Genomic DNA, 13099 nt, shown 5'->3' with positions numbered 1-13099 from the left:
TAGTGAATTATGAATATTTCTATACCTGTGTTTTATACATACACACGACCACAGCAAGGGCTAAATGAATACAAAGAGAAGACACATCCAAAATAGGAAAGGGAGAAAAATCATAACACCCAAAAGACACTGCACCATGAGCACAGTGCGCTGTCCATGGTGCTGAAAGGTCGGAGGCAACAAGAAGACAGCACGATTAGCTTTAAAATGTAAAACTATGTATATGACGTTGATCCTGATTCACTTTCATAAGAAATGATAATAATAATAATAAAAAAAACAATATAAACGTCACAATTTCACAGAGACAGGATATTCCTTTTTGCCATTTGATTTCACCCGCAAGACCAGAAGTGGTTGGCAATATTAACTTTAAATGGTTAATGTAATGATCATTTTGAAATATTTGTAAACAAGAAACAAGAAATATATAGCAACATTGCAAATACCAGTGTGTTTTATATTTGACAACTGCAAAAAAGCAAATGGCTCATAGTCCAAATATAACTGCGGTATAAAATCACACGAAATCGCCAACATTTTGAATGAAGTATATCATATGGCTACTTATTTCATTTGAATATCTAATAGTACAAAAGTAGCATTGATATGAAAATTCAAAAGTATTAAAAGACAGAGCAAACCTCTAGAGGAGAGTCTGGTTCATCCAGGATGCTCTTTTCATTCTGTATCCGCTGCATCGTCCCTGTTGAACTGGGGTCCATTATCAGCACGTTCTGACTACCAGCTCTGCCGAACTTACAGTCACTCTTTCTGGAGTCTGTGGTCCTGCACACCTCGTAATTGTACACGTGTTGCAGAGTCCCTGTCCCCAAAGTGTCTGAGTAACGTGGTGGATAATATGGAATCACAGGGAGGTTGGACTGATACAGGACGCGAGACTGTCTCCACCTGTAGATTTTGACTGATATAATAACCACTAAACACGTGATGAACAGGAAGGAAACTACAGCCAGAGCCAACACTAAGTAAAAAGTCAGGTTGTCATTGTACTCCTTGTCGTGTGGAAAGTCCGTGAACTCCGACAGCACTTCAGGGAAGCTGTCCGCCACCGCCACGTTAACTACGACTGTAGCTGAACGAGAGGGCTGCCCGTTGTCCTCCACTATGACAGTGAGTCTTTGTTTGACTGCATCTTTATCAGTCACTTGGCGGATAGTTCTTATTTCTCCATTCTGTAAGCCCACTTCAAACAGCGCCCTGTCTGTGGCTTTCTGCAGTTTATACGAGAGCCAGGCATTCTGTCCAGAGTCCACATCAACAGCCACCACTTTAGTCACCAGATAGCCCACATCTGCTGAACGAGGCACCATTTCAGCCACCATAGAGCCACCAGTCTGGACTGGGTAGAGAACCTGAGGAGGGTTGTCGTTCTGGTCCTGGATCAGTATTTTCACTGTCACGTTACTAGCGAGTGGAGGAGAGCCTCCATCCTGCGCTTTGACAGTGAATACAAGCTGCTTGATCTGTTCATAATCAAATGAGCGTACAGCATGTATAACTCCAGTTTCAGTGTTTATGGACACATAGGAGGACACTGGGCTGCCACTGAACTGAGTGTCCTCAAGAAAATATGAGATTCTTGCGTTTTGATTCCAGTCAGAATCTTTTGCGCTCACAGTAAATATTGATGTGCCAGGAACATTATTTTCAATGACATAGGCAGAATAATTAGGTTTAGTAAAGAGCGGGGCATTATCATTTACATCAGAAATCCTAAGATGCAGATCTGTTTTAGTAGAAAGTGGAGGTGTTCCTGAGTCAGTTGCAGTTATGGTTATGTTGTATTCTGGCTTTGTTTCACGATCAAAATGTACATCTGACAGCAAACTGTAATAATTACTCATTGAGGACTGGATTTTAAATGGGAGTGTAGAGTCTATTGAACAAGCTATTCGACCGTTTCTTTCCGAATCTGCATCTTTAACATTAAAAACGGCAATAGTCGTGCCGGGAGGGACATCCTCTGAAATCAGGGCAGTGAAAGACATCATATTTATAATTGGTGCATTATCATTTATGTCGGTGACTTCGATAACAACTTTGGTTGCGTCACTCAGACCACCCTGGTCTTTGGCAATTACCCTTATCTCGTATTTTTTGTCTTTTTCAAAATCAATATTATCTGCTACAGTTATTTTTCCAGACAAACTGTCAATTTCAAATTGTTCTCCAAACCTTCCCATGGCATCAGAAAAGGTGTATGTAACCAAACCATTAGACCCACTGTCTGCATCTGAAGCATTCACAGTAGTTATGTAAGTTCCTACGGCTGCATTTTCTGTCACTGTAGCAGTGTAGACCGATTGATTAAATACAGGAGGATTATCATTGACATCAAGAACAGTGATTTCTATATTTACTGAACCAGATCGCTGTGGAGTCCCTCCGTCTACTGCTATCAGCTTAAAAGAGAGGTGTGGGTTCAATTCTCTGTCTAATGGCTTCTGTAAAATCATTACAGGGAATTTTATTCCGTCAGCGTTGGAGTGTTGCTTCAGAACAAAATGATCATTAGGAGATAAAACATAATTTTGCAGGCTGTGAATTCCTGCATCGAGGTCATAAGCGCTTTCTAAATCAAAGTGGGATCCTAATGTTGCAGACTCACTTATTTCTAGATGAATTACATTATTTCTGAAAGTTGGAGCGTGGTCATTTACGTCTAGTATTTCTACTGTTACCCTGTGCAATTCAATTGGATTTTCTAGAATTATTTCAAAGCTGAAGCTACACGGTGTCACGTCTCCACAGAGCTGCTCTCGGTCTATTCTCTCGTTCACGACTAGAATCCCTTTGTCTGTCTTCAGCTCGGTGTACTGGATGTGTTCTCCACTCACGATACGGGCCCGACCGGAGCGCAGCCTTTTCAGATCCAGACCAAGGTCCTGTGCTACATTACCGATAAGGGAGCCTTTCTTCATCTCCTCCGGGATTGAATAACGGATTTGACAATTTATCCCGGAAATCAGGAAGACAAAAATAAACATTTGCCTTGTAAGTGTCCAACACAAAAGCCATTTTCCGCATCGGTGGTGGCGTATCCCCATGTCGACAGGCGTATAATCCTAAATCTAAATGTAATAGAAATCCTTCAATCACACGTGTAGACGCAAGCTACAATCCACTTAACTACTAGTGCGTTTTTATCTATTGATTTTCAAATAAAGCTGCTCCTTCGAAGCAACTGTGTTTCCGCCGAACATCTCCTAGTATGCAGACCTTGTTTCATTCTCCTCCCTCTATTTATCGCCTCTTTCACAGCCGTAACAACACCAGGCTGTGTTTTACTGATCAACAGCGTCCCTCAGAGGCGAATGAAAGAAAGAACCTGCCAAGAACCAACTGCAGATAAACGTAAAGAATCTGTTTGTATGAACCGACAGAATAGAAACCACCAAATATTAAAACCACAAACAGAATTCCCAAGCAGTATTTTAATCAAACGGGCCTTGTTGTGTGGAACTGTCAAAATATAAATGATTACTCGTTTAAAGGTAAACATTTGCCTATAGTTAGAGAAAGAGCAAACAAGAAAAAACAAAAAGAAAACTGAACTAGTTATTAATACACTGAAGTATTGACGTTAGAGAATTGTCAGGGAAATTGACATTGTTGTTTTCCAGTCTTCACTAAATTTACAATGCTTGAAACTATCAATATTATTTTGCTTTTGCATAAAATGCAATTTACTAGAACAAATATGGATGTAAGGTGACAGCATATTATTTGGGAATGTAGATTATATTGGCATGAAAGTCTGATCAATGTAGAGGCTGAATCCTTTTCAAATGATACAGAGTGAGGTACTGTCCATGGTACTGAAAATGAAGATGTGGCGCAAAACAAAGATATAACGGCATATAGACAAAGCTACATTATTTAACCAACCTCTAGAGGAGAGTCTGGTTCATCCAGGATGCTCTTTTCACTCTGTATCCGCTGCATCGTCCCTGTTGAACTGGGGTCCATTATCAGCACGTTCTGACTACCAGCTCTGCCGAACTTACAGTCACTCTTTCTGGAGTCTGTGGTCCTGCACACCTCGTAATTGTACACGTGTTGCAGAGTCCCTGTCCCCAAAGTGTCTAAGTAACGTGGTGGATAATATGGAATCACAGGGAGGTTGGACTGATACAGGACGCGAGACTGTCTCCACCTGTAGATTTTGACTGATATAATAACCACTAAACACGTGATGAACAGGAAGGAAACTACAGCCAGAGCCAACACTAAGTAAAAAGTCAGGTTGTCATTGTACTCCTTGTCGTGTGGAAAGTCCGTGAACTCCGACAGCACTTCAGGGAAGCTGTCCGCCACCGCCACGTTAACTACGACTGTAGCTGAACGAGAGGGCTGCCCGTTGTCCTCCACTATGACAGTGAGTCTTTGTTTGACTGCATCTTTATCAGTCACTTGGCGGATAGTTCTTATTTCTCCATTCTGTAAGCCCACTTCAAACAGCGCCCTGTCTGTGGCTTTCTGCAGTTTATACGAGAGCCAGGCATTCTGTCCAGAGTCCACATCAACAGCCACCACTTTAGTCACCAGATAGCCCACATCTGCTGAACGAGGCACCATTTCAGCCACCATAGAGCCACCAGTCTGGACTGGGTACAGAACCTGAGGAGGGTTGTCGTTCTGGTCCTGGATCAGTATTTTCACAGTCACATTACTAGCGAGTGGAGGAGAGCCTCCATCCTGTGCTTTTACTACTAGCTGAAGCTCTTTAATTTGTTCATAATCAAAAGCGCGAACAGCATGAATAGCTCCTGTTTCAGTATTTATGGAGACGTAAGAGGAAGTTGGATTACCATTGATTTGTGTTTTTTCAAGAAAGTATGATATTCTAGCATTTTGATTCCAATCATTGTCCCGCGCTTTGACTGAAAATATAGACATTCCAGGTGTATTGTTTTCTGTAACGTGAGCAATGTAATTAATTTGATCAAATATTGGAGCATTGTCATTTACATCTGAGATTTTCAAACGTAATGTAGTTGTGGTTGACAAGGATGGAGATCCCTTATCTGTAGCTCTCACAGTAATGTTATACTCTGACACAGATTCTCTGTCAAATGATGAGTCTGTTACTAATGCATAATAATTAGTTAATGTTGATTTTATTTTAAATGGGAGGTCACTGTCTGTTGTACAAATAATTTGCCCATTTTTCTCTGAGTCTGCGTCAATCACATTAATTATTGCCACTGTGGTACCCGAGGCAGAATCCTCAGACACGGGGCTGGAAAATGACATCACATTTATGACAGGTGCATTATCATTGACGTCTACAATCTCTATTAGCACTTTACTGGAATCTGTCAAACCTCCTTGGTCCATAGCTTCAATCATAATTTCATATTTCTTATCTTTTTCATAATCAACTTGCCCTACAAGTATTATACTTCCCGTACGTTCATCTAAATGGAATATATCAGCCAGCTGCTCCTTAATGTTGGAAAACCTATATGTGACAAGACCGTTTGATCCACTATCTGCATCACTTGCGTTCACTGTCGTGATATAGGTGCCTTTCAATGCGTTTTCTGAGACACTAGCCCTATAAAGAGTCTGGTTAAAAACCGGAGGATTATCATTTGCATCAAGCACTGTAATGTCTATATTTACTGTACCAGATCTGTGCGGTGCTCCACCATCAACAGCGATGAGCTTCAGTGATATTCGTGGCTGGCTTTCTCTGTCTAAGGATTTCTGTAGTATCATCTCGGCGTATTTTCGGCCATCTGGACTAGAGTGTTGTTTCAAACCAAAGATGTCATTAGTTGTTAGTATGTATTTCTGCAGACCGTTACTGCCCACATCTGCATCTTCGGCACTGGCTAATAAAAAGCGTGATCCCAGAGTGGCTGATTCACTTATTTCAAATTTTAATTCATCCTTTATAAACGTCGGAGAATTGTCATTTATGTCAATTATTTCAACTGTAATTTGGTGTAGCTCCATTGGATTTTCTAAAATTACCTCAAAGCTGAAACTGCATGGTGTTACGTCTCCACAAAGCTGCTCTCGGTCTATTCTCTCGTTGACGACTAAAATGCCTTTGTCTGCTTTCAGCTCTGTGTACTGGATGCTTTGTCTGGTCACGATACGGGCACGGCCAGATTGGAGCCTCTGTACATCTAAACCAAGGTCTTGCGCTACGTTACCAATAAGCGACCCCTTTTTTAGTTCCTCTGGAATGGTATACCTGATCTGACCAGACACGACGTGGCTGAGACACAGCAGCAACAGCAAAAGCGAACACACTGACCTGCAATATAAACGCCATTTTGCGCAGGAAGGAGATGAGTTTTCAAACGCCATTGCACGATTAAGATAATATGATACCAAGAGCTCTCAGCAAAGGTTCCACAAAAAGCAACGGCAATTACATCAAGTAATCCTTTGATTTTACAATCCTTGCCTCGACTGAATTTGTGTCCGTAGTCCTACTTCAGAAACTGTTCGTTCTCTTTCTCTCGGCTAAATGGAAAAAGAGGGCTCTGCCTCCACGGAATCATCTCTGAATATTTGTTTATCTGACCAACAGCGTCCCTTACTGTTCAGATTATCAATATCATGTCACCAGAACAACAAAACATTAAATTCTTCCTTAGTACTGAGGAGAAGATGTAAATAAAAAAAGAAACATTTCCATCCATTAATACAGAAGAGAAGACCAAATATATACGCTTGCTTTGTTTGAAAAAAAAACTTATTTTATTTTTTTTATAAAACTGGACACAGAGCTGTTAATAATTAACAGCGACTAATAGTTATTCCTGTGGGTGCATTAACTGTGGACCGGGCGGTATATAACCTAGAACAGATGAAAGTAAATCTGTATTACTCTAGTTCAGGTAAACGAAACTATTAAATACCCAGGCTTCAAACATACCACTAGGTTCCTGTTAAACGGTTAATTGTGATTAAAATGGGAAGTTAATAGTTGGTCTGTGGAGCTATACACATGTTACTGCTCTGAAAATACCTCGTGGGTTACTGGTAAATATGTGAATATAATAGCTTCACTGTGACAAAAACAAATAAAATAGTCAGGGAAGTCATTATGTTTAAAGGTCTCACCTCTAGAGGAGAGTCTGGTTCATCCAGGATGCTCTTTTCATTCTGTATCCGCTGCATCGTCCCTGTTGAACTGGGGTCCATTATCAGGACGTTCTGACTACCAGCTCTGCCGAACTTACAGTCACTCTTTCTGGAGTCTGTGGTCCTGCACACCTCGTAATTGTACACGTGTTGCAGAGTCCCTGTCCCCAAAGTGTCTGAGTAACGTGGTGGATAATATGGAATCACAGGGAGGTTGGACTGATACAGGACGCGAGACTGTCTCCACCTGTAGATTTTGACTGATATAATAACCACTAAACACGTGATGAACAGGAAGGAAACTACAGCCAGAGCCAACACTAAGTAAAAAGTCAGGTTGTCATTGTACTCCTGGTCGTGTGGAAAGTCCGTGAACTCCGACAGCACTTCAGGGAAGCTGTCCGCCACCGCCACGTTAACTACGACTGTAGCTGAACGAGAGGGCTGCCCGTTGTCCTCCACTATGACAGTGAGTCTTTGTTTGACTGCATCTTTTTCAGTCACTTGGCGGATAGTTCTTATTTCTCCATTCTGTAAGCCCACTTCAAACAGCGCCCTGTCTGTGGCTTTCTGCAGTTTATACGAGAGCCAGGCATTCTGTCCAGAGTCCACATCAACAGCCACCACTTTAGTCACCAGATAGCCCACATCTGCTGAACGAGGCACCATTTCAGCCACCATAGAGCCGCCAGTCTGGACTGGGTACAGAACCTGAGGAGGGTTGTCGTTCTGGTCCTGGATATTTAATTTAACGGTGGTATTGCTGCTTAAAGGTGGGGAGCCCCCATCCTGTCCTTTTACAAAAATAGTAATAGTTTTAATTTGCTCATAGTCAAATGACCGAACTGCCTGTATAACTCCACTTTCTGCATTAATGGATACATAGGTGGATATGGGGTTACCATTTAACTGTGTATCGATAAGAAGGTAAGACACTCGTGCGTTCTGCCCCGAGTCAGAGTCATGTGCTTTGACTGATAATACAGATAATCCGGGGGAGTTATTTTCCATGATATAAGCTTCATGATAACTCTGTTCAAATACTGGAGCATTATCGTTGACGTCGGAAACCTTAAGAGTTAATGTCTTGTTAGTTACGAGTGGTGGACTTCCTTCATCCACAGCTGTGAAAGTGATACTGTAATCAGGATTACGCTCCCTGTCGAGGACGCCGCTTGTTACCACTGTATAATAGTTCTTTAGTGATGAGTGGATTGTAAACGGAATATTGCCAATAACTGAACAACCTACTTTGCCATTTTTGCCTGAATCTAGATCTTTAACGTTTATGATAGCTACAGTAGTTCCACTGGGAGAATCCTCCGCGATTGCACTAGAAAATGAGGTTATTGTTATAACAGGTGCGTTATCGTTTACATCCGTGACTTCAACTATTACATTTGTTGATGTGCTTTGACCACCTTGGTCCTTTGCCAACACGCCAATTTCATACATTTTATTATCTTCATAATCAATCATGCCGTTTACAGTCAATTCGCCGCTGTTTTCATCCAAATGAAACAGTTCAACAACATTACTAGACATGCGATTAAAGTGGTATGTAACACGGCCATTCATTCCCTCATCCGCGTCTGTCGCGCTCAACGTCACCACTAAGGTTCCTTTTGGAACATTTTCTTTAACAGACGCCTTGAAAATGGACTGGGTAAAGACCGGGGCATTGTCGTTTGTGTCTCGGACAGTTACATGTATTTTTAGTGTTCCTGATCTCTGTGGTTCTCCCCCGTCCACGGCAGTTAGCGTGAGAATGAGCTTTTCCTCTTTCTCTCGATCTAAAGTATTAGAAAGATACACCTGTGCATATTTATGACCATTTGGGCTGGACAGGACCTTAATACTAAAATGTGTCTTTGGGTGTAAGGAATAGCCATGTAAAGCGTTGATGCCAACATCAAGATCGATGGCACTCACTTGTAATATTTCGGTTCCAGGAACAGCAGACTCCAGTATTTCTACATGCATTTCTTTCTCGTGAAACACGGGCGCATTGTCATTAACATCAAGCACCTCCACTAAAACACTGTGTAGTTGCATCGGATTCGTCATAATCATTTCAAAATTCAAGCTACAGGGCGACGTTTGCCCGCAGAGCTGCTCTCTGTCTATTCTTTCTCCCACAACAAGAATCCCTTTGTCTTCATCCAGCCTAATATACTCGCTGTTATCACCGCTAACGATTCGAGCGCCGCCTGATTTTAATCTTTTAGCATCGATACCTAGATCTTCAGCCACATTACCTACAAACGAGCCCTTTCTCATCTCCTCTGGGACAGAGTAGCGGATCTGGCAGACTGTCAGCCCAATGAAAAAAACAAGAACGAAGGCCCGCAGTTGCCATTTAATGGTGGGCTGGTTGATGATGAAAGACATTATCTCAAAGCAATCAAACTCCACGTATATTAGGTAAGAAAAAGCCAGTCAATTAAGCTGTACGGTTCTTCTGGTTATGCTTTTATAATCCACCGCTTGACAACGAATACATCCATATAAAATGCACTGGTGAAAAAGAAGACCGAATATCCTGCTCTCCGGGATACACTAAGGAGAGTACTGGAGATGTGGCTGTATTTCAGTAACTTCAAATGTCCTCTGAAGACCAACAGCGGCACTTAGAGTCCGTTATAAAAATAACAGGTACAGTGACCACAGAAAAAAAACAATTCCAGAAATGTGCAAATCTCAGCCGAATATACTAATAGTGTGATTCATTTCCTCCTTGCATGTATGCGTTACATTAAAAATGAAAAATATATAAACAAAATATACAATAAATGAAATTTAAGTGAGAAAAATAAAATGGGGGAGGAAAATGCCTCACAGCTACCAGATATGCTTAATGAAAACACACTGTCAAAGCACTATCAATTCTGCTTTAACCTCTCACAAATAAGGTGGAAGAAGAAGAGAAAATTCATAGTTTCTAAATTCAACAAACACATAAAACCCAATGAAGTGCACACCTTACAGGTTGGAAACATGTATAAGCATGAGAAAGTGTGCTGACCTTAGTGATTGTTTTCTCACCTCAGTACACTTGAAAAGTTCAGCTCTGAGAGGAGCTGTCCGTTAATAATGGTACTGAAGATGCGCTCTGAGCAGGCAGTGAGAAAAGCAGTGAATGATTAAAATTACACTTCACGTGATGAACAAAAGTTTGAAAAGCGGTGATGAATGAATAAACTAACCTCTAGAGGAGAGTCTGGTTCATCCAGGATGCTCTTTTCATTCTGTATCCGCTGCATCGTCCCTGTTGAACTGGGGTCCATTATCAGCACGTTCTGACTACCAGCTCTGCCGAACTTACAGTCACTCTTTCTGGAGTCTGTGGTCCTGCACACCTCGTAATTGTACACGTGTTGCAGAGTCCCTGTCCCCAAAGTGTCTGAGTAACGTGGTGGATAATATGGAATCACAGGGAGGTTGGACTGATACAGGACGCGAGACTGTCTCCACCTGTAGATTTTGACTGATATAATAACCACTAAACACGTGATGAACAGGAAGGAAACTACAGCTAGAGCCAACACTAAGTAAAAAGTCAGGTTGTCATTGTACTCCTTGTCGTGTGGAAAGTCCGTGAACTCCGACAGCACTTCAGGGAAGCTGTCCGCCACCGCCACGTTAACTACGACTGTAGCTGAACGAGAGGGCTGCCCGTTGTCTTCCACTATGACAGTGAGTCTTTGTTTGACTGCATCTTTATCAGTCACTTGGCGGATAGTTCTTATTTCTCCATTCTGTAAGCCCACTTCAAACAGCGCCCTGTCTGTGGCTTTCTGCAGTTTATACGAGAGCCAGGCATTCTGTCCAGAGTCCACATCAACAGCCACCACTTTAGTCACCAGATAGCCCACATCTGCTGAACGAGGCACCATTTCAGCCACCATAGAGCCGCCAGTCTGGACTGGATACAGAACCTGAGGAGGGTTGTCGTTCTGGTCTTGCACTATTATTTTAACTGTAGCCACTGAACTCAGAGGAGGGGATCCAGCATCTCGTGCAGTTATATTAAATTCAAACGACTTCATTTGTTCATAATCAAAAGACCTCACTGCATGTATCACACCGTTTTCTGAATTGACTGACACTAATGAAGACAATGGAGCCCCATTAATGTCTTTCTCTTCCAGAAAATAAGAAATTCGGGCGTTTTGACCCCAGTCTGCATCAGAAGCACTGACAGTAAACACAGAGAATCCAGGAGAGTTATTCTCTGGTACAGTCTTACTATATTCCACTTCATCAAATTTGGGTGGGCTATCATTTATGTCAGACACCTTTACATTGATGTTTTTACTGCTAGACAGAGGTGGAGAACCTTGGTCTGAAACTGTTATGGTGATATTATACTCAGAAATACTTTCTCTGTCTAATATGTTGTCTGTAACTATGGTATAATAACCAGTTAATGAAGACTCGATTTTGAAAGGTACGTCAGAATTAATGGAACATTTGACAACACCGTTAACATCAGAGTCTTCATCATCGACATTAACAACAGCTATAGTTGTACCTGGGGGAGAATCCTCGGATATGGAGTTGGAAAATGACATAAGCTGAATTGTAGGTATGTTGTCATTTTCATCGATTACTTGAATGATAACTTTGCACGTGTCTGTGTATCCCCCGTAATCTCTAGCCTGCACGTTCAATTGATAAGACTTAGATTTTTCATAATCCAGTTTACCTGCTACTTTTATTTCTCCAGATTTAAACATTAATTGAAAAAGGTGTTTCGAATTCTTTTGCAGTGTGAGGCTATGAATAAGTCACTTCACCATTGATTCCTTTATCTGCGTCATTTGCAGTAACGGTGGTCACCACTGTTCCTTCAGCAGAATTTTCTTTGACATCTGCTTTATAAACAGCCTGGCTACACACTGGAGCATTATCGTTAGCATCTAGCACAGTGATATGAACACGCACTGTCCCTGATCTATGTGGTTCGCCGCCATCTGACGCAACCAACACCAGAGTGTGAGTCTCTTCTCTCTCTCGGTCTAACGGGGTTTGTAAAACCATTTCAACAAATCTGCCTCCATCAGGTTGGTTCTGTACTTCTAATTTGAAATGATCTGTGGGTTTAAGTGTATATTTCTGAATATCATTTATTCCAACATCAGGGTCGCCTGCACTCCCCAAAGAGAAGCGAGTCCCCACTGCAGCATTTTCAACAATTTCCAAATGAATTTCATCCTTTGGGAACGAAGGACTGTTGTCGTTAATGTCAATCACCTCCACTGTGACTCGGTAAAGCTGGATTGGATTTTCTAAAATGACCTCGAAACTAAAGCTACAGGGCGTCGTCTTTTCACAAAGCTCTTCTCGGTCAATTCGCTCTTTAATCACAAGCGTGCCTTTGTCTCGTTTTAAATCAACATACTGTCTGTTTCCTTTCGTAATAATACGAGCTTTACCTGACATGAGCCTCGCAACATCCAAACCTAAATCTCTAGCAATGTTTCCTACATAGGATCCTTCGGCCTGCTCCTCTGGTATTGAATACCGAGCCTGTCCAGTCACTGCGCTCAGCTTGAGCAGACAAAGAATAACAAGCAGAGCTTGACATCGGCCTCTTTCAGCGAGGATCCACATCGAAGTCATCATGAATCCTACAGCTGCAGGAGCAGGTATCCTTTTCAGTAAAAACCTGACTGACATATATTCCATCAACTGAAAAGGTAATGCTGTTTTCCGAATAAAAAATCCACTGTGTAGTCCGTCTCCTAAGCAGGCAGTAAAACACTGAACGGAGTTAAAGGGGTGAAGTGCTGCACCGCCTATTGGACACTTTGTCAGTCATGTATCAACAGCGGCGCTCAGAGACCATACAAGGTATTTTATCAGGTGACCATATTAGAGAGAACAGTTTAAATACTGCATCAGAGCCATAGATTTAAGTCTTGTAACAAACATGTTATGAAACTCTACATGAGACCAGAAAGTC

The 13099-nt window shown here is 41.8% G+C and overlaps 4 protein-coding genes across 12 annotated transcripts in view; all 4 read right to left on the bottom strand.

Moving 5' to 3' along the window:
• LOC113160594 (protocadherin gamma-C5-like) overlaps window positions 1–13099 on the bottom strand; it is a 228525-nt gene that overhangs the window by 104247 nt on the left and 111179 nt on the right. The window lies entirely within an intron of this gene.
• LOC113160869 (protocadherin beta-16-like) lies at window positions 627–3121 on the bottom strand. Its single transcript, XM_026358322.1, has one exon. The coding sequence runs from the start codon at window positions 3069–3071 to the stop codon at window positions 627–629; it is 2445 nt and encodes an 814-aa protein (XP_026214107.1). The 5' UTR covers window positions 3072–3121.
• On the bottom strand, window positions 3904–6348 carry LOC113160868 (protocadherin gamma-A1-like). The gene has a single exon (XM_026358321.1). The coding sequence runs from the start codon at window positions 6346–6348 to the stop codon at window positions 3904–3906; it is 2445 nt and encodes an 814-aa protein (XP_026214106.1).
• Window positions 7024–12759, bottom strand: LOC113160867 (protocadherin-16-like). Its single transcript, XM_026358320.1, is given in 3 exon segments — window positions 7024–9501; window positions 10338–11891; window positions 11893–12759. Coding segments are annotated over 3 exon segments (4899 nt in total).

This window comes from Anabas testudineus, chromosome 10 (assembly GCF_900324465.2).
Source record: "Anabas testudineus chromosome 10, fAnaTes1.2, whole genome shotgun sequence".
Taxonomy (NCBI): Eukaryota; Metazoa; Chordata; class Actinopteri; order Anabantiformes; family Anabantidae; genus Anabas; species Anabas testudineus.
This window is presented reverse-complemented; position numbering and strand designations above follow the sequence as displayed.